General features: G+C 43.4%; 1 protein-coding gene across 1 annotated transcript; it reads left to right on the top strand.

The window, feature by feature from the left end:
- The first annotated feature begins 5,329 nt into the window (after nucleotides 1–5,329).
- LOC125743174 (synaptotagmin-1-like) lies at nucleotides 5,330–12,328 on the top strand. The gene is made up of 8 exons (XM_049015893.1): nucleotides 5,330–5,531; nucleotides 6,132–6,310; nucleotides 6,412–6,510; nucleotides 6,778–6,945; nucleotides 10,708–10,875; nucleotides 11,048–11,165; nucleotides 11,898–12,031; nucleotides 12,119–12,328. The coding sequence occupies exons 1-8, from the start codon at nucleotides 5,330–5,332 to the stop codon at nucleotides 12,326–12,328; spliced, it is 1,278 nt and encodes a 425-aa protein (XP_048871850.1).
- The last annotated feature ends 12,158 nt before the right edge of the window (nucleotides 12,329–24,486 follow it).

Genomic DNA, 24,486 nt, shown 5'->3' with positions numbered 1-24,486 from the left:
CATACCAGCAGGCTCCAGAATAGTTTCTTCCACCAAGTCACCAAGATCAGCCATCCCCAGCTCACCACTCCCACTCCCCATTGCGCTAGTGAATGCCTCTGGTTCAATAAACTGTACTGTATTACACCCACAGTCTGTCTGTCTGCCCCTTGGCATACTGTATGTATGCTGTATTGTGTTGAATTATACTGTAGCATTTGTGCATATGTTCAGTTGTATATTCTTGTACAGTTGTTTTATGTACAATTTCTATGTGCGGTACACTGTTGTACAGATGTTTTTTCATACAGTTTGCATTTATTTAATGTACTGCGCTGTGAATAGGAACTCGAGACCCAAGACTTTCACTCATTATTTCACCCTATTGATGCGACAATAAAAGTGATTTTGTTTGATTTTGAATGTCTGAGGGACAGTCCAAAGACATGCTGAGGCTAATTGGACCGTAGGTGTGCATGTGTGAGTGAATGGTGTGTGAGTGTGCCATCCTGGGCTGGCCCCCCATCCTAGGTTGTTCCCTGCCTCGTGCCCATTGCTTCTGGGATAGGCTCCGGAACCCCCACAACCCAGTAGGATAAGCGGTTTGGAAAATGGATGGATGTCTGAGGGACCTGTTGATAAGATAGAATTGATGATGTGTCCAGTAAAACCTGCCAAAAGTGATCCCTGCCTTGGTTCAGAGGGAACACTTCATTATTGTCATATGGCCTGTATCGGCTTGTCACTGATTTTCCTGCAAAGTTCGCAAATGAAAAATAGCCTGCATGTAGGTTCCATTGGGAGCGGTACAGCGATTTTACTTTGTTTTGAATACAGTGTTCATGATGACTAGACTTTATGTTTCCCTTGGCATTTGAACTGGAGCATTATGAGCCTGCATTGAGGACTAAGGGTTTTCATGCATGGCAAAAAGCAAACTCACCTTTTTATGACCATAATAAGCAGTCCACTCACTTAGATGCTACCATAAAATAGAAAGGATATATGCAGTCACACGGGAAAGGAACCATTGCAGTAAAACTGGACAACCAGAGAAACACTGCTATACAAGATATCTATTATTTAAAGTATGTTGTTCTTTGCATGGCATGGAATCCCTTTACATGATGAGAGTGAGTACTCCGCTAACAGCGGAAACCCGAAGTCTCAAGGGTGACATTTTGTCAGGAGGCCCTTGCTTGTTATGCCCCTGCTTGTAATTCAGTTTGGTATAGCTTGTAATGAATGGCTGGTTTGGCTATCTCACTTTGCACCCCCTGGAAGAAAATCCTGTAATTGCCTATGCTTAATGGCATTGTTAAAGTTGTGTTATAGTGGGACTGGTTGCCATTAAATCTGCAGACAGTCAACAGAGGTGGTGTGTCTCTCTACTGGTTAAGCATCTGTGCCCTTATCCAGAAGGTCATTGGTTTGGATGTCATGGCTGCTAAGGTAATCATATTACTGTTGGACATTTCAGCAAGGCTATTATTCTCAAATACAGTTCTGGGGTGCATAAATGGCCAATCCTATGCTCTCGTCACAAGCATTGTTGTCACCTGCACAAGTATTTCATAGGAGAGCAAGAAGGCATACACTATATTGCCACAAGTATTGGGACACCTGCTTTACACACACATACACTTTAATGACATCCTATTCTTAATAATAAGGAGTTGGCCCATCCTTTGCAGTTATTACAGCTTCCGCTGTTCTGGGAAGGCTGTCCACAAGGTTTAGGAACGTGTCTATGGGAATAACTGTTGAAGGCCAGCACTGAATGGGCAGAAGATCACTAAATAATCTGCATACATCAAGTGGTTGATTATAGTCCCACCAACTGCACATCCTGTTCCACAATCACTTAGGCGTTTTGACAAATCGTCCATGTAAACATTGAAAAGAACAGGAAACAGAATACTTCCTTGTCTAACTCCATTACACACCTTAAAAGGGACGGACACACAACTACCCCATTTAACATACATAGACTGGTGATTATACCAAAAGGACAGAATCCTAATTAAGGACTTGGGAACCCCATGGTATTGTAACTTACAAAATAACTTCTCGCGATTTACACGATCAAAGGCTTTGAAGCATCAATAAAACTGTAATAAAAGCAATAAAATTGTGTCTGTTATACAAATCTTATGTATTTTATGTATCTTGTAAGCACTTATTAACATGGTGTACAACAATTCCAGCTTCGAGCTGCTGTATAAAATGTGAATTTGTACATACAGTGCCCTCCAAAATGTTTAGGATAAAGCCATTAGCCTGTGCCAACCACCATTCCATGGGATTACTCCCATAGCCATCATACCTTTCAAAGTTTAACCCACATGACAGTGGGACAGTGGCTGGTGGAGCACCTTTAGGGACCACTGCAGCTCCAAGATCCCCCACTAATTTAGCCTGAGATCATGAGACCCCGGATACCATGGGATGTCACGAGGAGGCATAGTAGTGGTCGGGGTTAGGAGGAAGCTATGTACTGACCTCAGAAAACCTATTGCTTCCTGGAACCCAACTAGAGCGGTCAGCAGCAGATACTAAGGAGGGAGATTGCATGTGTCCCTACATGCAGTGGCTCACACAACAGGGTGCACTACACGCATCACAAAACCCTATTAATGAAACAGCCAGGCAGCCCAGACATACACATACAGATCTGGAAAAAAATAAGAAATCACAGCACAACTTTTTGCTTCACTCATTTATTAATGTATGGGTGTGCATCAGCAGCGTGGTTATTCTCTTCCTCTTATTAATGAAGGGCTTCTTTCATGCTTTATGGTCCTGTTTCTAGAAGACTGATACAAACTCTACTAGCAGTGCACTTCACACCTGCACTTAATGTTTCTCATTCCTTTTGAAGGTCACTTGACGTCATCCTCTGATTCATGAGAAACTGTCGGATAAGTTTACCGTCATCTCTGTCATTAGAAAGTTGCCTCCTCCCTTTACCTGGCTGCTTCACATTCTTTTTGTGTACTGCTGTCTTACACATTTCGAACATGGAAGCAATCTGCTGCTCAGTGTAGCCTTCAGGATTAAACTAGGATTTAAAAATGAGAGATTTGTTTAAAAATACATACATGCACACATACAAAGAGAGTGAGAAAGAAAACAAACCGGAATGAGGGTCAAACCCTCAGCTAAACCCAGAACAGAGAATCTCTCAAGGAACAATATCTGCATTACATTTATTTATGGGTGGTTATTTAGAGAAAAGGCAGAGAAGCATTAAGAAGTGAATAGTGACCATGACCGTGTGTAAATTAATCTGAGAGAGGTACAGCCGATGAGCTGCTGGCAGAGCGAAACAGATTAAGCCAAGCACCAGTATGTGGTAGCAATTGGATGGTGCTTCTTTGGTGTTGGGGGAGGGTACATTAGTGATATAAAAGGGTAGAAAATACACGAGTGGGGAAAGAATAAAGGAGGAAAAGGAGTTTCACCATTTTTTTGTATCCAGTACCAGAAAGTAAGGTGGGAATATCTAACTGGTAAGTTGTGTATTGTGATGTAAGAGTATCATAATTGTATTTGCTGTTGTTTTCAGATGATTCCAAGTTATGTTTTCAGACATCTTTGGAAACACTACAGGACAATAGCATTTTTTTCGCAATCCAAATTTGAACATTTTCATGTTTTAGTGTGGATGTTTTCAAAGATAGCTAAAGATGGAATTCAACACAGGTACCAACATTAGCATCCTTGGCTACTTAACTGATGTAAAATGGTTTCAATAAATTGTGAAAAAGTACAATAACAGAACACAGTATATTGTAATGTATTTGTATGGCTTATTAATCACGTGTTTTTTGTAAATTTAAATATACAACCATAGCCAAAATATCTGAAAATTTCTGATAATTAACAAAAGATTTCGAATCAAATTCTTTCTTATTTGGGCTTTTTAGCTGCTTTTTATTATTTGTCTGTTAAATATACATATAAACTTTTGAAAATACTATTTATCAATATTTTAAACCTGTGATGGGCAGATTGTGGAGTTTGGTATTTGAATGCAATATTACATAAAAAATTCCATTGTGGCTTTTGCAGTGTTCAGTTCAGTGAAGCTGAACATTCCCTGTGCTTAACTTGATATGTTTTATATATATCTTTTTATGTTTCACAACACATTACGATGCACACTCCAGTGGCCTCAAACCCATCATATCTCTCAATAAACCAACAAGCTCCTAGGCATAATTTATGTATGCTGTGATTTTCCCAACTGGGAGGTAGGGGGAAGAGCTTTCATCAGCCGGGACGGAGAGGAGTCACACTGTCCTTATTTATTTAAGCTTTAGGATTTTTGGATTAATTTCCACATGGATTTTGTTACATTAGTGGAGAGACAGGCAAGGACAACATGATGGTGTATTATGGGAGTGGAGAATAACAGCGTGTCAAGGGGATTGGGGTCAGCCATATCGCACAGCTGGCTTATAATTTAATTTTACCCCACCTTCGACATGTGGAACAAGCTATCCAGTGAGGAGAGAGTGAAAGCAAGCACATGACAAGTGAAAGACCATTATTAGCGAAGAATAAGAAGGAAGCAAAAATGCAGAGTAATTCAGAGAGAATTACATATAAAAAAAAGGATTTTCTACTGAACAGCCAGCAGGCGACGTGGTGGTTAAGGACAAAAAATGATCCAAAGAGGTTCCCTGCTGCTGTATCCTTCAGTGAGATACTCAACTGAGAATTTTCCAGAAAAAATATACAGCTGTCCAAATGAGAATCAAATAGGATATTCGCCTTGGATTAGTTTTAGGTAGGCTATGAAATGTTAACAGGGTGCTGTGCTTTTCCGGTTTTTTCCTTTCCTTTAGTGTGATATAGAGCTTTATGGGCAAATAAATGGTCTGCAATGTCTTAAGGCCCAAAGTACAGGCCAAAGGGATTAACTCTCACCACAGAAACCACCCTTCTCTAATCTGCTTGAAACACCTTGTTGGAATTCCACCTCTTACTTCCATTACATGGTTAGGTCACCTCGTAACACAATTATTATTGGCTGACTACCCGCAAGGATCTGAATGCAGACTGCAAGACATGGGCAGATTGTGTAGGGCAAGCTGACCAGTCAGAGCACACTGGGCTCATCAGAGGTGGGTCTTAAAGGTCTAAGAGTATTTCAGATAGAGTTATGGACAGAGTGAATAGAGATGCACAATATGAGAAAAATAAAGTGTTTTGGAACATTGAAGCATGCAAATCTATTGTAATATACCCCCAAAATAAAATGATGTGCAAATGAGCATATAAAGTCCCCTTTAATAATCTGTCTTAATGGTAGATAATGTACTTTTTCTTCAGCAGAACTGCAATGCCGTGGACCAAGTTAGAACTCCGGGCCCAAAGGGAGGCTGACTCATCTGAACCCAAACCATCAGCAGCACCAGATCCAGAGCCCAAACCTCCAGTTCTAGCACCATCAGTTCCAGCTTCACCTGTCCACCCCCACTATCACCACCATGAATTTAGTGACATCAAGAACAAGTTTATGAATGAACTGGGCCGAACACCAAGTAAGCGCCGATCTCATTTACCCACACAGGTTAAGCTTATTACCCTGTCTAAGGATGCCTTTGATTGTGCCTGTCTTTTTTCCACTTTTTCCCCACAATGCACCATTATTACATATTAATAATATTTAAAATATAGTCTGTCAGATGGAATAAAGGATGAAATAGCAGTAAATGAATTAGATGCTAAAATATTAAACTCAGGATGAATTTTAAGAGTTTCTTGAGTGATTTTAGTGCACAATATAAGTAGACAAGAGTTCAGACAAAACAACCCAAGATCTTTTACTTTCCTCTTTTTGACTGCAGGTCCATTTTTTGCTTTAATAGTGGAACCAGTTTTCTCTACTTATACTCATACAGTACTCCTCCTCCTTTTGTCACAGTAACTCATTTCAGGCCTAAGACCTCAGCAGTGCTTTGAGTGTGTTGAACTTGAACTAGGATAATAGCAATATATTCTCCAGCTGTGCATCTGTAGATTATCCATCCAAGCTTCTAAAAACATTTGTTACTCTAAATCACCCTTAAGGTGTGATTGTGTGTGTGAGTGTGATGAAATGAATATTGTATTATATATAATGATATCTATCTTTTTCTCAGTTCCTTTGTGGGCAGTAGGAGCTATCCTAGTTGTACTCCTGGCTTTAGTAGCCTGTGTCATCTTCTGTATTGCTAAAAAGTGCTTGGGCAAAAAAAAGAAAGCAAAGAAGGTACGAGAGAGGAAAATCGCCTGCAGGAGGAGGGGCGAGAGAGAAGGAGATGGTGAGGGTGGCGATAAGGTAAGAATGACAAGGAGAAAAGAGAGGAGGAACGAGCTTTTGTACGGTTACTGTATACACTATAACAAGAGCACGTTACGATGACATGTACTGTGCAACAGGATGAAGGAGATAAGAAAGAGGGAGAAGGAGAGGAGAAGGAACAGGAGAAATTGGGTAAGCTGGAGTTCTCCTTGGACTACAACTTTACAGAGACTCAGGTATGTTTCTGTCTGTTTGTAGCTTGATTATCATGTCATTGTTATTTTTTGTACCATAATGTCACAATGTGTGTCTTCACCTGGCTTGTGTAAAACACTTTACTCGTTGCTAGTATATCTAGGAAGTCTCAATTTTGTAAATTCTCTCTTTCCTACCCTCTTCTCTTTTAAACCAGTGATCATATACCTTTCCTCTCCCTCCTGCACCCAGTATCCTTGTATATAACAGTCACTGTATATAACAGGCACTGTCCTCCTTCCCTCTAGCTGGTAGTGGGGATACTCCAGGCCCAGGATCTTGCCGCAATGGATATGGGGGGAACATCAGACCCCTACGTTAAGGTCTACCTGCTCCCTGACAAGAAGAAAAAGTTTGAGACTAAGGTGCAGCGCAAGAACCTCTGTCCTGTCTTCAATGAGACCTTCACCTTCAAGGTCTGTGCAATAATCCTGTGTCTGATACTATGGCTGTTGTACCTGGGTCAAAGATTTATAAGGTTTTTAAAGTTGCAAAAAAAACACAATTACATTTCCCAAAAAGCCTTTTTATACTCAGTGGTGTCACCTATGCTGCCATATTACTAATATTCAAGAATAAAGCCAAATAAAGTCATATATTTTGGGATTCATATGAATGCACTTTAGGAAAATGTCATTCAGTGTAATGCTAAGTGTTTTTTTCCAAAACAATTTCTTTATGCCCACTTTTTTCATTATTTCTCCATGATCAGACTATTAGAAATAAAACTACCCAGGAAAAAATGACATTTTTTAATTTTAAATGCAACATGTGTCACAGATACACAGATTTTTAACAGAACTTTCTGCTTATATACTGGAAAAAATGGAAATATATATTCTATATATTGTTGCTATCCCCCTTCACGAATTGTCACCTTATCGTGGTGGAGAGGTTTGTGTGGCACCATGATCCTAGGAGCTATGTTGTCGGGGGCAGTTGTCCCTGGTAGGGTCTCCCAAGGCAAACTGGTCCCAGGTGAGTGGCCAGACTAAGTGCGGTTCAAACAGACTTTTCTGATGATAATTATCAAGGACCACATTACCCTGCCTGAACTGAGTGGAGGCCCAGCCACCATGCCTTATCCTGGAGCCAGACCTGGGGCAGGAGCTTGAGAGCAAGCACCTGGTGGCCGGGCCTCCATCCATGGGAAGCCTGAAGACATAACATGGGCCTGCCCTCCCCACCACCAACTGCAGGGAGTGCCATGGGGGTCAGATATAATGTAGATTGGGTGACAGTCGAATGTGGGGGCCTCAGTGGACTGATCGTCATCTACCAAAACTGGCTCTAGGTATATGGATTGTAACCTCTCTGGTGGGAAAGGAGCCTGAGCTGCTGTGGGCGGTAGAGAGATACTGAGTAGATATAGTTAGACTCACCTCAATGCACAGCTCAGACTCTGGAACCCCCAGGGGGGGGCTGGACTGTATTCCATTCTGCAGTCACCCCTGGTGGGAGGCGCCGGGCAGGGGTGAGGCTACTTATAGCCCCTCGGTTCAGTGTCAATACATTGGAATTCACCCCGGTCAATGAGAGGCTTACCTTTCTTCGACTGAGTCAGGAGATGGGCTCTGACTATTATCTCTGCATATGCACCGAGCACCAGTTCAGAGTACCCAGCCTTCTTGGAGACCTTGGAGGAGGTGCTGGAAGACACCCTTCTAGGGACTCCATTATTTTGTTGAGGGACTTTAATTTAACCCTTAAGTTGACCCATTAATATACAAATTAGAAGTCTTAATTTCACCGGTAGGTTTAACAGCAAAAGATACAAAATAAGCAAGAAAAAAAAATCATCATGTAACACTACAAACCAATTTGTCATTTATGTAGGGAAATAAGTATTTGATCTCTTGGAACACTTGCTTTAGTACTTGGTGGAGTAACCATTGTTGGCAAGCACAGCTGTCAGACGTTTCTTGTAGCTGGTGATGAGATTTGCATGCAGGTCAGCAGGAATTTTCATCCACTCAGACGTCCTCCAAATCTTTAAGGTTTTTAGGCTGTCACTTGGATACACAAAGCTTGAGTTTTCTCCATAGGTTTTCTGTGTGATTAAGGCCCAGAGACTGGCTAGGGCCCCCCATGACTTTAATACGCTTCTTCTTGAACCACTCCTTTGTTGCCCTGGCCACATACTTAGGGTTCTTATCTTGTGGGAGACCTACCCGCAATCAATTTTCTGTTCCCGGGCTGAAGGAAGGAGGTTCTCATCCAAGATTTTACGGTACATGACCATGTCCATCATTCCTTTGATGTAGTGCAGCTGTCCTGTAGCCTTAGCAGAAAAACACCCCCAAAGCATAATGCTTCCACCTCCGTGTTTGACAGTAGGGGTGGTATTCCTGGGGTTACAGTCATCATTCTTTTCCCTCCAAACTCGACGAGTAGAGTTGATGCCAAACAGCCTAATTTTGGTCTTATCTGACCACATCACATTCTTCCAAGCCTCATTGGGAAGATTCAGGTGTTCACTGGCTTACTTCAGATGGGCCTGAACATGGGTCCTCTTGAGCAGGGGTACTTTGCAAGCACTGCAGGATTTCAAACTGTAATGGCAGAAGGTGTTACCGATGGTTTTCTTGGCGACTGTGGTCCCTGCCGCTTTGGGATCAGTAACGAGCTCCTCCCATGTATATCTGGAGTTAGCCCTCACCATTCTTAAGATCATTGATGCCACACGAGATGAGATCTTCCTTGGGGCCCCAGACCGAGGGTGATTGAAAGTTATTTTGTCTTTCTTCCATTGGTGAATAATTCCACTAACAGTTGTTACTTTCTCACCAAGCTGCTTGCTAATGGTAGTGTAGCCGATTCCACCTTTGTAAAGATCAAAAATGTTTTCTTTGATGTACTTAGATGTCTCTTTGGTATTTCCCATAGTGATAAGTTTGAAAATGTAGACAGGTTAGTGACCCAAGAATAATGTTTAACAAAGTAATGCCATTAAATGACAATACTAGCTTGGTATCTGTTAATACCATCCATCCATCCATTTTCCAAACTGCTTATCCTACTGGGTCACGGGGGGTCCGGAGCCTATCCTGGAATCAATGGGCACGAGGCAGGGAACAACCCAGGATGGGGGGCCAGCCCATCGCAGGGCACACTCACACACCATTCACACCTACGGGCAATTTAGCAACTCCAATTAGCCTCAGCATGTTTTTTGACTGTGGGGGGAAACCAGAGTACGCAGAGGAAACCCCACGATGACATAGGGAGAACATGCAAACTCCACACACATGTGACCCAGGCGGAGACTCGAACCTGGGACCCAGAGGTGTGAGGCGACAGTGCTAACCACTGCACCACCATGCCGCCCCCCATGCCACCCCATTTGACTAAAAATAATTTCGTAATTGAAGGCAGTTTTTTTAATACTGCATAAACAGTACAGTACTTTTTTTTGTTCATTTGTAATTGCAATGGTTAAAATAACATCCAATGTTATTTAATTGTCTACAAAACTGTTTTTGGGGTCTTTCTCTAGGTTCCTAGAGAGCCAAGATACATCCATTGCCAAAACATCTGGCTTACAAAAGGACACCCCTCTGTACTGCAATTTAAACCCCCCAGACTCAATTCCTAACAGGCTAGGAAGTGAATGTGCAACAATGGGCTCTCCAATTTTTTCATAAGTTTCAAACCGCATGCCAAGCCTGTACAGGCTGTAACATGGAGAAAGCCACCAGCCCACTTACACCCAGTCCTCATAACCATGCCTTCCCACAGCACTTATTCAGTCTGCCTCTCGCATTCTCGCTGGTCACGTCTTGCCATGTTATCGCAGTATCTGTGTTATAAAAATGCATAGAAGCACTATTTTCATTGCTCCATCCTCCTTTGATGCATGATAGTTTTTCATTGTTCTATCATCTCATGAAAATTAGGCTAAAACATTAGAATCCTTTTAATTTGAGAGAGAACAGTACTGTACAGTACTGAATAACAATGTACAATGTACTTTATTATTACTGTATGTAACATTGGTAAGGTCTTACTGTGCATAATGTATCAAACAAACCATGTATATGCACAAAAATCACATAATATATGGGGATCACGGAGGGTTCAGCCTTCTGCAGTAGGTCTTGGAACGTATCACCCTTGAATACAGGACGACTACTATATGTGTAAACTGACAAATTTTACGTGCTTTTCCCCTTGTAAAGATTCCCTATGCAGAACTTGGGGGAAAAACGCTGGTGCTGCAGGTCTTCGACTTTGACCGCTTCTCAAAGCATGATATTATTGGTGAAATCAAGATCCCTATGAATAGTGTGGATCTTGGCCAACCCCTGCAGGAATGGAGAGATCTGGAGAGTGGAGAAAAAGAAGAAGTATGTAATTTGCGCACAAATAAACTAGATGTTCCTTACCCTCATCCTTCGGTTTGTTTTAATCACCATTCTCTGTCAGTATCTCAACCATTTTTAATGGCATTTTCTTTTTCTGACTCATTCAGTTTGTCAGAGTTGTAATGTATGATTTTTTTCCATCTTTGTGTTCCAGCAAGAGAAGTTGGGAGATATTTGCATTTCGTTGCGTTATGTTCCTACAGCTGGCAAACTCACAGTCAACATCATGGAGGCTAAGAACCTGAAGAAGATGGATGTTGGTGGCTTATCAGGTGCTATACAACTCACTCCCTTACTGTATAGGTTTCCTGCAATTTGTCATTGCATCTTTATGAAGTTATTCTTATAGGGAAAATATACTTTTACTGTAACTGCTATTAGTCAACTATGATTAAAAACATCAACAGGAGAGATCCAGAGCTGTTTGCAGCTGTGTTATATAAATATTAATTACTTTTGTAATTACCAATGTTATCCATCATCCTAACAGACAACCTGCCACGTTAGTTACTGTCTTGACTCTGCACTTTGTAGGAGATCATTTGGTATTAGATGTAGTATGTGCTTGTCATATCTAGACAGTAGGGGGCGTAAACTAACCATTGTATTTTGTCCTTTAGCCCAGGGATCCCCAATTCTGGTCTTAGAGGGCCAGTCTGCAACACAGCTCGCATATTTCCCTGCTCAAACATGCATATTAAATCTGACAGTTAACTGATGAGCCGAATAAAGGGTATTTCAGCATGGAAATTTAAAAACTGCATTGAATATTGGCCCTCCAGAACTAAATTGGGGAACCCTGCTTAATTAATATATAAGAAATTTTGCATTTTATTATCAATTAGCCACTTTTCATTAGATTTGTGTTTCAATGATTAGAGGCTTATTTTGGTCATTGTGGCTCTCTCTGCCTCTTCACCATGTCAGCAAACACAATTGCTATTATAGCTAAATTTACTGTTCTTCTTTGAAAATTAATTGTTGTGTTTTTTTTCTCAAATTAGATCCTTTTGTGAAAATTGTGCTGCAACACAATGGGAAACGACTGAAGAAAAAGAAAACAACTGTTAAGAAAAATACTCTCAACCCCTACTTCAATGAGAGCTTCAGTTTTGACGTTCCTTTTGCACAGATACAGGTATAATATTACTCTGTTAGTTTTTAGTGTACTTTCCTCCAGCATAGACAAATATAATCTTATAATTTCCTGTTATTTTCTATGCAGAAAGTGCAGGTTCTCATAACGGTGTATGACTACGACAAGCTTGGAAGCAATGATGCCATTGGAAAAACGTTTATTGGCTACGGTGCCACAGGGGTAGGGCTACGCCATTGGTCAGATATGTTGGCCAATCCAAGACGACCTGTTGCCCAGTGGCATACTCTACAGCCTGAGGAAGAAGTGGATTCTGCTCTTAAAGGACCCCATCGCTAACCATTGCGTCATTGAACAGTCTCTGATTATCCTTTACTGATTTGTTACCCCATGAGTAGCGATCTAAATATTCTGAACTTATATCCTACCTCACAGTTCAACATACTTCTTTGTGTCTGTTATTTGCTTGAATTTTTCTAGTCTGTGACTTGATACTATGTAGGCGTTTGTTGCTTGTTCATTTGTTTTATTTCCACACACTTTACTGCAAAGATTACATTGGAAGAGAAAGGGTCAGGCCATTACAGGAAATAGATGGATGGATGGTGAAAACTGGAAATGCAATGCTCTGCTGATCTATAAAATATTATTCATTATCTGGTTATTTAAGTACATTTTTGCATATAGACAATCAAACTCTGAGTTATTGAATATATACATTTGCCTCTCAAAAGCATCTTTCCTCCTATTGATCCAACTACATGCACTGTAAAAAAAAATGATCCTCCAAATTAAAAATTCTAAAGTAACTGATTACAACAGCACTTTTGAGTTAGCCCAACGTTTCAGTTGCAATCACAGAATCTTAATTAGACAGAAATGCTACAACATTGGACTAACAAATAAATTTACATTGGCCCAACTAAAATGAACTAATATTGGAAACATCAATTAATTGTTGTAATATAAATTACAGGGGGCGGCATGGTGGTGCAGTGGTTAACACTGTTGCCTCACACCTCTGGGACCTGGGTTCGAGTCTCCGCCTGGGTCACATGTGTGTGGAGTTTGCATGTTCTCCCCATGTCGTCGTGGGGTTTCCTCCGGGTACTCCGATTTCCCCCCGCAGTCCAAAGACAGGCTAATTGGAGTTACTAAATTGCCCATAGGTGTGCATGTGTGACTGAATGGGGTGTGACTGTGCCCTTCGATGGGCTGCCCTCCATCCTGGGTTGTTCCCTGCCTTGTGCCCATTGCTTTCGAGATAGACTCCGGGCCCCCCCGTGACCCAGTAGGATAAGCAGGTTGGAAAATGGATGGATGGATATACGTAAATTACATAGTTATCTCAACATCTTGTGCATTTGTCATAACTTAAACTATGCTGGAAATACATAATTAATTTCAGCAAATGATAGATTTATTGGCTGAATCAAAAGTTTATTATTAAGGAAACACAAAAGTGACAATGCAATCAGTTAAGAAACTTTAATATGTGTGGCAAAAATTCAATTTTATTACCAAAACAAAGCATTCATAGTGATTTTTTTTTACCTGAAAACACAATTTAATGGCAGTGATAAAATTAAAAAAATTATGTGTCAATATTGGCCTTATAAAAATTGAAATTGTGGACTTACTCTTAAACCAAACAAAGCACTCATTAAAAAAATATAATTTTGATCATTGAAATATGAAATATAAAGCAATAACTGTCACACCCACACAGGCGGGACCTACAAGGTGTGGGAAGTTAGGGTTAATGAGAGGAGGGATAAAGGCAACCTAATCACACCAGTCCAACGCGAAGTATTGCCCTGATGTATTCGAGCCTTGCTAAGCACTTTCTTGTCTATCGTCTTACCCTGATTCCTGACCTGGTAAGTTTACCTCATGTTTGTTCCTTACCTGTTTTGCCTTCCCTTTCCAGACCCGTTCCTGTACCTGACCTGCCCTCCCAGCCAAGCACGGCACGTCTCGTCCCCACTTCCCTGTGTGGTCTCGTCCCGTGCCTCTGTGTAGGATTGACTCTCCGGTTATCGACTTACCTGCCCGTCCTTCGACCTCGCCTTTTGCCTGTCCCTTTCTGTGCTGTTGCTTGGCAAGCACAAATAAACCTTTCGTGGGTTTGCAATTCTGGATCCGAGTCTCTCTGTTCTGGTTCCTGTGACAATAACAAGTTTTAGAAGTATTCAATTTTCTTTGATGACAGCAGTATATTCGAGTCTCCAATGCGCAAACAAACAAAAAGCTTCACACTATAACAGTGCAGCATATCCTATCTAACTGTGAGTTACCTGGGGTTTAAAAAAAAAAAGAAAAAAAAAAACCCTTTCCAGGGAGGGAGGGGCGACTTTGTCCACAGACATCTCACATGGACAGCTTTTCAACTTTGAGTCTCCCAGACACACAAAATAATCAAACAGAAGATAATAAATCAAACATAAATAATAAAATATTATCACTATAAAGTGTTGCAGTCACTCACACATGCACACCTACTGTATGGGATATAATAAGGAGAAAACCCCTTCCGGGGGAAAAACCCCCATCTACAAACACCTTCACATTTACAGTCTTTCACATTTCAGGAGTATATTCTTGAGTGACACCAGAACTTGCAGAAGCAAGAATACCGTCTGGATTGTTTCAAAAGTATATTTCAGTTCCTTTGGGAATTGAATGTTTATACTATAGAGAAGCCCAAGAGGAATCGGAAATGCACTGGCAAAGTCTGCAAGCTCTTCATTCACGACTTGTCTGGCACTGGCATGGTGTCTCATGACTTCTAATATCCCATCTTCATGTTACTGGCTTGCATTTCGATGGAATCAGTGTCCTAAAAAAGGTAATAAAGATAAATCAGAAAACTGATCAAAAATAAGTTATTACAGAATGCACATTGAGTATAAACAGTCATTACTAAGTCACACACTTTCACCATCATAGTGAACAGTTTCATAACAACATTATCAAGGTGACAGAATTTGTTACACTTCAAAGTTACACCTTAAACAATGTTCTAAACCAGCTGTTCTGATATCTAGTCCAGGTGCTCCACTGCCACATCTGCCATGCACAACACACCTGGTCCAGGTCATTAAAAGCCCTTTATGAGCTGGACTGGGAAGGGAAATCATGAAATGATACAGGGAAGTAGGAACCCAAGATGGGAAATCCCACTGTAAAGTACAATATATCTGCGTATCATGAAACATTTTATATTAAAGTTTTGGATAAACCATATATTTCCTTATTTAAAGTAAAGTTCATATTCTCCTAGAGAAGCAGTCCACGCAGAGCTGTCTCTCTCCTGGGTACAGGAGTCTGTGGTCTAAAAGTTAAATACAAGTCTTAGCTGGAAAATAATGTCATTTAAATTCATTTTTAAATACAGACAACACTAAGAAAGACTGCACATTTGATCTTCAGTTTAACAGCTTAAAACTACAGAAATCACAATGAAAATGAGGCTAAATTTCAAAACAATGTTCAAATAAACCAATATTAAGCACAGTCCAGTGCACCATCAAATTAATCTTGATTGATCATCCTGTACCTGTTCATCTTAGTGCTCCAAAAGAGTCTTCAATTCCTGTGTAGCCTTTCCACCTTTTGCTCTGAAAATCTTGATCAGGGCTATTGAATGCTTTTCCAGGGATGTCAGTAAAGTTTCTTTCACGAGTGTTTATCTGGACTTCAGTGTAGCCAGCATGTCACAGTTTTTGGCGAAGGTTGTTCATCTTGTACTGAATACTTAGTTTCCATCCCTCCCAACCATTGCCAGCAGACTGAGTGAAACGTGATTCGTGATCAAAGCTATGTCCACTTTTTCACATTCAGATTCATTGGGATATGCTTTGTAAGTGAACATCACCCCAGTAACTTTGCTAATTATTTCGATCTTCACATCACGTGTGACCTCCAGTGGAGTCTTGTCATTTTCATACATTTCATTTGATTTTTGAAGACGGAGTTGAAGATCCAAGGAGAATTTAGGAATAGGAAAGTCTTTAGGCCATGGATCTGATCTTGTAATTGGTGCAGGTTAGTAGTATCATGATCTACATCTGACAAATGGTTCTCTTCAGCTGGTGTGAGACATATGTTCCAGAAAAGTCTCAGCGTAGCCTTGTCTGCTGGAAGATCTGTTATATCTGTTAAATTATACAGTTCACTGTCAAAATCAGGATCTTCATACTGGATAACAAACCCACTCTCTATGTTCAGTTTCTCACACAGCATTGCTTGGAGGTCTTCCAGGGTGTTAATTTTTCCAGGGCATGTTTATTTCCTGATGTGTTCAGGACCAAGAATTACATGAACCAGCATTGTGGTGAAAACAACACACTGCAAAAAGGAAAGAAAATGAGTACAGCACAAAGAGGCAAAAACAAAAATACAACAAAAAGCAACAAAACACATTTCATTAAGGAACATAGGCCTAAATGACAGATTAGTGATAGGTAAGAACACCCAAGGAAGTAAGAATCTCTTAAGTGACACCATAAGCCTTTCCTCAATATAGTAGGGAGTAAGTGGATAGTAATCATAAAGATCCTTAGGCTGAACAGTAACTTTTCAACAACTTCATAAGCTCTCAGATGTTCGACATACCAAATACCAACTTTCTCAACAATTAATGAGACATCATCACACCCAAGAACCATAAAGTTCAGGATTCTGGCAATCCAAAAGAAGACCCAATACATACAATCATGGTTTTTCTGTAAGTGGCCCCATACATGCACACAGACCAGAGATACAGCAGTAGTGGACGTTTGACAGCTAATGTGTTAAGAATGTTTCTGAAGCTACATGCATGGTGAACTGCTGTTTTGAAAAAGCTATGGTTTGCCTCAAATTTCATAGTCCAGAAATTTACTAAAGTGCCAATCCAGTGAATTAGGGCTGGGGGGGGGGGTAGTGTTCAACTAAGGGGGGTTCAAAAAAGTCTTTTGACTGCAAATGTCTTGAAAAGAACAAAGTACACATCTCAAACTTGTTACGTCACCATCAGTTTGCTTCGAATGAGCTGCACTACAATTTACTCGGTTGAGCTGTGTCTTTAATGCACCTGTAGTCCGGAATGTACAAGTGCAGTCAGTGTGAATACAGCGAAATGAAGAATATGGTCCATGCCAATGCTTTAATCTGTAATGTCTGAGAAGTGTGTCCTGATTAGCACCATGAAATCTTGCACTACATGAAAAGCCTGAAGAGTGCAAGGAGAACTGTAACTGTAAACTGTAAGTTTATATACTGTACAAGGGCATCTACACAATGAAATATTACCTGCATTATGATACTATAGTTCATGCCTAAAGCAAGCTGTTATAATAACTTTTATTTCACTTTTATGTTGCCAAATACATGAGAATTTGTCTGCAAACCAGGTAATATTATAAATAATTATAATTTTACCGTCATGTTTATTACAGTAATATCAGATTGTCATTAAACAATAACATTACTGTAATATTACATTAGTTTAAACACCAATTCTCTCTACCATTGCCCCACGACCATGGCGCACTAACAGTGTCTTTCTTTTTTTTCGCCTTGGCGCGGTTTTACTGCCGTGTTATGGACTAGGGAGCAACCACCGTTGTTGCTTCGATAACAGGGGTAATTCTAATAATAATAATACAAATCCAAAATAATGTTTAAAGTTTACAAGCATATTACAACATAGCCTGCACCACAGAATACTTTGCCGCGACGTGTTCAATCCAGCGTGCAAGGCGGCTCTGGAGAGTCGCTTGACAGCTATAGAACAGCTCTTTGCTGCCCAAGTGGCTCAGATCCCTTTGCCTGCTTCTCCCCTCCGTCCGTCTGCTTCAGCCCCTATCGCACTGCCGGAGCGGTACGACGGAGATCCCAACACTTGCCGGGGATTCCTCATGCAGTGCGGAATCTACGTAGAGGTGCACCCGGAAATGTTTCGCACTCAGGCAGCCGAAGTGCGGTTTGTGATTTCCCTTCTGACTGGCCGAGCCCAAGAGTGGGTGACGGCTCTATGGGCTAATCAGAGCCCTCTTGTCGACTCCACTCGGGACTTCCACCGGGCGTTGTTGGAGGTTTTTGATCACCCTGCTGTCGGGCGCAGACCGGGATATCGACTCCTAGACTGTCGGCAAGGGAGTCGATCGGCAGCAGAATTCTCATTGGAGTTCCGCACCACTGGACTACAGTGCTGCCGGACTACAGTGGCCCAACAATGCCTCAATGACCATTTTCCGAAGGGGCCTGAATCAGGAATTACAGGATGAGCTCGCCTCTCATGGAGAAGCTTTGTCTTTTGAGGAGTTTGTCAGGCTGGCCGTCTGGCTGGACAACACCGTCCGGGACCGTCGGCGGCGACGTCACCAGGCAGAGGCGCGCAGAACTCCTCCAAGTCCAACCCTCGATTCCCCGGAACCCATGCAGTTAGGAAGGTCCCCCCTCTCCTCAGCCGAACGGAGGACAAGAACTCAAGGGGGCCTGTGTCTATACTGCGGAGAGGCGGGACACGTCTTACTCGCCTGCACTGTGAGACCGAGCAGAGAGGAGTAAGCGCCGCTGGTAGGTGTCCCGCTGCAAGTTATGTTGACCCTGCATCAGTTAACTGTTCTGGCTGTCTTAGGTCCCCAGGAGAATCGAGTGACTGTTTTAGCACTCGTGGATAGTGGAGCAGCAGGTAATTTCATAGACCAAACCCTGGCATGCCACCTGGGCTTACCTCTCCAAAGGCTCGCCCGCCCGATTTCGGTCTTGGGCGTGACTGGAGAGAAGATAAGGGAGGGGACGATCCAATTCCATACCTACCCCTTCCTCCTTCATGTAGGGGCACTCCACGTTGAGAGGATTGAAGTATACGTTTTTCCTCAAGCAAAGGACCCCCTGATCTTGGGCTTCCCGTGGTAGCAGCTGCACAACCCACAGCTGGATTGGAGGACGGGTGAGCTGACATTGTGGTCCCGCGAATCTATGACTTCCTGCATGTCCCTACCTTGTCGAGCTTCCAGAGTAGAGAGCCCAGAACCTGAGGACTTAGGCCTAATCCCAGAGGAGTACCAGGACTTCAGTGATGTCTTTAGCAAAACGTGAGCTTTCGCTCTCCCTCCCCACCGGGACTGCGATTGTGCAATAGAGCTCCTGGAAGGTGCGGCCCTTCCTAAGGGGAAGCTGTACCCTGTTTCTTCCAGGAGGAGGAGTCCCTAGAGGATTACATTCAGGAGGGCCTGAGGCAGGGGGTAATACGCCCTTCCTCCTCACCTGTAACCGCTGGGTTCTTTTTTTGTTAAAAAGGATTGGGGGCTCAGGAACTGTATCAACTACCGTGCCCTCAACGCAATATCTGTTAAGTGGAGGGAACCTCTACCTTTGATTCCTTCTTCTCTAGAGCAGCTCCGAGAGGCTTGGATCTTTACTAAACTACACCTCCGGAGTGCATATAACTCAATCAGAATTAAGCAGGGAGATGAGTGGAAGACTTCGTTTGTCACCAGTAGGGGGCAGTACGAGTATCTCTTTAGAAGCTGCTGCTATGTTCGCTAAGCTCAAGAGAGCTTTCTGCACAGCTCCCATGCTGGCTCAACCCCGCCCAGACCTCCCCTTTGAGGTAGAAGTCGATGCGTCGGAGGCAGAAGTAGAAGTGGTGCTAATCCAATGCGACCCTCAGACTGGAAGAAGGCATTCCGGTGCATACTATTCACGTAAATTAACAGCCGCTGAGCGCAACTCAGGTAGGAGACCAAGAGCTACTAGCCATTCGCCTGGCACTAGAGGAGTGGCAGCACTGGCTAGAGGGGGCCCGACATCCCTTCTTGGTTCTCACTGATCATCGAAACCTGGAGTGCCTACAGTCTACTAAACGTCTCTCTGCCCGCCAGGCCCGCTGGGCACAATGGTTTTCTCGTTTTGTCTTCAAGGTCCAGTACCTACCGGGGAGCCAGAACACCAAAGCCGACGCCCTCACCCGGCAGTTCGAACCCCCAACCAGCGCGGACAGAATCAACCCCATACTCAACCCAGGATGCTTCACATCTACCATCACGTGGACCCTGGAGGAAATTATCCGACAGGAGAGTGAAGGGAAGGGAAGACCCCGCCTCCTGGGTGTCCATCCGGAGTAAGGTTTGTTCCTTGAAAGCACCGCGGCACCCTACTAAAGTGGGTACATGCTCAATGAAGCAACGGACATCCTGGAGTAAGTGCCACCCAACGTCTAGTCTCTCGTCGTTACTGGTGGCCAGGATGGAAAAAGGAGGTCCAGGACTATGTAGACTCGTGTCCAGACTGCGTACAAGTCAAAGCTTCTCATCAAAGCGCCCGCGGGTCTTCTTCAACCCTTGCCAGTCCCATCTCGACCCTGGTCACACATTGCGATGGACTTCATCATGGATTTACTTCGATCCAAAGGTAAAACCACACTGTAAAAAGTAATAAGTTGACTTTACTTAGAAAAGCCATGGAAACTGATTGCCTCAAAATTCTCAAGCAAATTAGGTCATACTTTTTGACTTGATACTACTTACCTCATCTTTGTAGAGTTAACTTGCATATTTGTAGATGTTATCATACAACTTCAGTACTGGTAACTACATTTCAAAAGTTAAGCTAACTTACACTTTTAAGTTAAGCTTTATAAGCAGAACTCAAACAGTTATTTTAACATACCTGCTTGTTCATTTTACTATAAGAATTTGTGGAAACTGCCTTAAATTTCTCAAGCAAGGTGTACTCAAAGTTCTAAGTACACATCTAAGAATGTATTCTTAGATCACCAGTACAAAGACACAGATTTAGCACGACACTAGAACGTTTATTTGCTCTATAGACATTACTTAAGGCATGCCTGTCAACATGGGCTGCCAAAAACAATTTAGACAAAAAAAACACATACTGCACTTAAAATAAAGGATAATAAAATTCTTCTCTTTTTTTAACATCTTCACAAAGTGGTCAAAAGCAGAGCTTGCAAACACTGAACAGTCTGTAAATTTAGTAAAGCTTTCCTAATATAGTTCTCTTCAAAATTGTCTTCTAATAAAACTCTTTTAAAACTAACATTAAGTAAACTTTTTTTCCTTTTCAACAACTGTAAAACACTATCAGTGCTGAACATTCACATCATTGCAATGACATATTAGTCATATAGACATATTACTTACTGATTTTTTAGTGATTGGATTTTAGGTCTGAGTGACTTACGGCCAAGAGACAAAATCACTCTGTATGAAATCAAATGTGCTCTTCAGAGCTGAAGGATATTCTAAGTGTAACCTTGGGCTGCAAGGTTACATAACCCCGACTACGCCACCAGAGGCCCTGCCCCTCAGGACTTCAAATTAACCCCACAACTTCCCTTTGCATGAACACAGACGCATATCCCAGAATTAAAACAATTTATTAACAATAATTTAAAAATGAACCCTCCCAGTCAGTAAACAATTACCAGCATATGACACCACTAAAACACAAACGGGGTTGAGAGCAAAACTCAGGTGCTGGTGGTCCAATACTATAATCACGCCTTAAACCCTTAGCCAGCCAGGGAAGGTGCTTACCTGGAAGAAGAAAAAGGAGGAAGGGGAGACACCACACACATATCCAAGTGGGAGTTAATATCAGAATCACAGCAAACCACATCCTGGAGTTAATACTTCTCACTCACCCCACATTCACTCCATGCAGTGCAAGAATACAACCTCCAACCCCCAAACTCCAGCACCACATTCACTGGCGCTCCGCTGTAAATGGGGAAGAAACTAAACTACCCTCCAGACCTCCTACTATACCAGCCAGCACCCAGTTAGCCCCGGTAACCACGCCCCCCCCCCCCCTTATTCACAACAATGCCAGTACAACGCACGTAATCTTACAAAACGAAATCAAAAACAGGCAAAACAGCAGTGACCAGCTCCTGAGCATCAGCATAGACTCGGACACACTTGTCACCCCCGAACCCAGCCTAGGAAGAAGATCAACAGTCCTTACATACCCGGAAGAGAACAGAAATGCACTCAGCCACCCCGTCCAACCCCTATTACTCATTACCTTATGCCGCAGCCGGGACACGGAACCAACCGCTCACCACCATTTCCGTCGCTCGCAGAAGTATCGCGGCAGCAATTGAACCTCCCCCACTAGCGGCTTCCCACCGCTTTTATCCACGCCGATCCCAATTCATTGGGTGTACCGCTGTTTTGACCCAATTAAGACGCCATCATGAACCGCCCCCATTTACCTAATCAGCGTCTCATACATACGGGATACGGGATGACGTCATCCCTAGCGATCACCGGTTACATTCTACCCCCTCCATTTGAATCGACGTCCCATCGATCCCACTCCCATAGCCACCCCGGGAGACAGACAAGTCAATCCCTCGAAGCCCTAAGACTCCCCTCCGAGGGTTCCCCCGCCAAACCCAGTGCCCCCGAGGTTACAGCCCCAATGCTAGTGCTCACCACAGAAGCTGGAAGGCGATGTGGATTAGAATGTTGCCCCGCCGTTACCCGAGTGCTCAGGCGCAGGGCTCCAGCCTCAACCCTGGCAGATGGACTATCCAGGGACCAACCACCTCCTCCTGCACCCGAGCTAGGGTCCTCAACCCCAAGGTCAACTTCCTGTACCCCAGTGGAACAGGGCCTAGGCAGTGCCCTTGTCGACTCCCCCTCAGACACCCCTGGCACAGTCACGATCACCCCCGAAACTGACCCTCATATAATCGGCCATGTCTAGCCGGCAAGGTTCCCCAAGCCCCGGTCCCCTGGGTTCCTCCCTGGGCCCCGGGGTCGGATGCCTGCTCCGCAGAACACACTTCATCATGATCCGGTGTACCTGCTGTACCTGTTCCAAATCCTGAAGGGGTGCCACAGTATACACTACTCCCCCAGGCGCAGGCGCTCGCAACACTTGGTACACCGCTGGGGACCAAACATCCTGGATTTTATTCCGGCCCCGCACTGAATGGTTACGCAAATGCACCAATTGACCCACCTCCAAAGGTGCACACAGGGCCCTTGAATCATGCCTTGCTTTCCGATGGTCGGCTGCACGTTTCAACTTCCCCTGGACGCTACTAAATGCCACCTCCAGGCGCCTCTGATGTTCCTGCACCCACTCACACATCATACCCCTCCACGGGTCCGACCTCCTACCCAAAAGAAAATCCACTGGTAACTGAGGTTCCTGACCAAACATCAGGAAGTGTGGAGACTCACCAGTAGTCTGATGTAGGGTCGTGTTATAACTAAACACCAACTGTGGAAGATACTGTGGCCAGTGGCTCTTCTGTTCTGTCGACAGGGTGCGTAATAAGTTATGCATTGTGCGATTGAAGCGCTCGCACTGACCATTCCCTTGTGGATGATAAGGGGTAGTGCGAGTCTTCTGGATGTTATACAGATCACACAACTGATGAACAATCGCACTCTCAAAACACCGACCCTGATCAGAATGGAGCCTTGCTGGAACTCCAAAACGATAGAACCATTCCCTGAGGAGAACACCAGCCACCGTAGAAGCTCGCTGGTCCCGAGTGGGTATAACCTGCGTGAACTTGGAAAATACATCAGTTAATACCAACACTTGTTCCAACCCATCCCTAGAGGGCTCCAAAAATGAGAAGTCTATGGCTAACACTTCATTTGGCCTATTTGCTAGCAAATGGCCCATCGGCGCTCGTCCCTGTGTCTGGGAGGACTTAGCGAGCATACAACGCTCACACTACTCACACCATTCCCTAATGTCCTTGGCCATCCCTGGCCAAAAACACCTCTGGCGGACCAAAGCCGCTGTCCGCTCGTTGCCCTGATGTCCCTGGGCATCATGCAACTGGTACAACACCTCTCTCATTAAAGATGCCGGGAGTAGGAATTGCAACCACCCCTCTCCCCCATCCGGCCTAAAGACCCTACGGTGCAGGAGACCATCTGCCACTGTGAGGCGGTCCCACTCCCGCAACAACAGTCGTGCGGCAGGCAACAAACCCTCTCGTTCTGCTTGACTCGGCTTACGTCCTGCCTCCCAAAAAGGAAGAACAGCACTAATGGTAGGATCCATCTCCTGAAGCTTCCTCAACTCAGCCGAGGAACGCTGCGGGAGCACTGTCATAGCTGATTGCGTCACCAGTGGCACCCTTCCCGAAATGGCCTCCTGTAGAGGGGATGGCAAGACACCTTCCAGGAACAGGGATACCAAACTCTCAGAATTAAGCTCTAGTTGTTGCCGTGACAGCGCATCAGCATTTCTATTTGTCCTACCAGGCCTATAGCGAACCGAAAAATTAAACGCTGCCAGCTCAGCCACCCACCTCTGTTCAGTGGCCCCCAACTTGGCCGTGCTCAGATGGCTTAAAGGATTATTATCGGTCCACACTACACACTGCTGGCCCCATAAATATTCCCGGAATTTGTCGGTCATTGTCCACTTCAACCCCAAAAATTCCAGCTTCATAGAACTGTACTTCCTCTCAGCTGGATTGAGGCTCCGGCTAGCATAGGCCACAG

Source organism: Brienomyrus brachyistius, chromosome 5 (genome assembly GCF_023856365.1).
Source record: "Brienomyrus brachyistius isolate T26 chromosome 5, BBRACH_0.4, whole genome shotgun sequence".
NCBI lineage: Eukaryota > Metazoa > Chordata > Actinopteri > Osteoglossiformes > Mormyridae > Brienomyrus > Brienomyrus brachyistius.
Note: the sequence above shows the minus strand (reverse complement) of the source record. Positions and strands in the feature narration are given on the sequence as shown.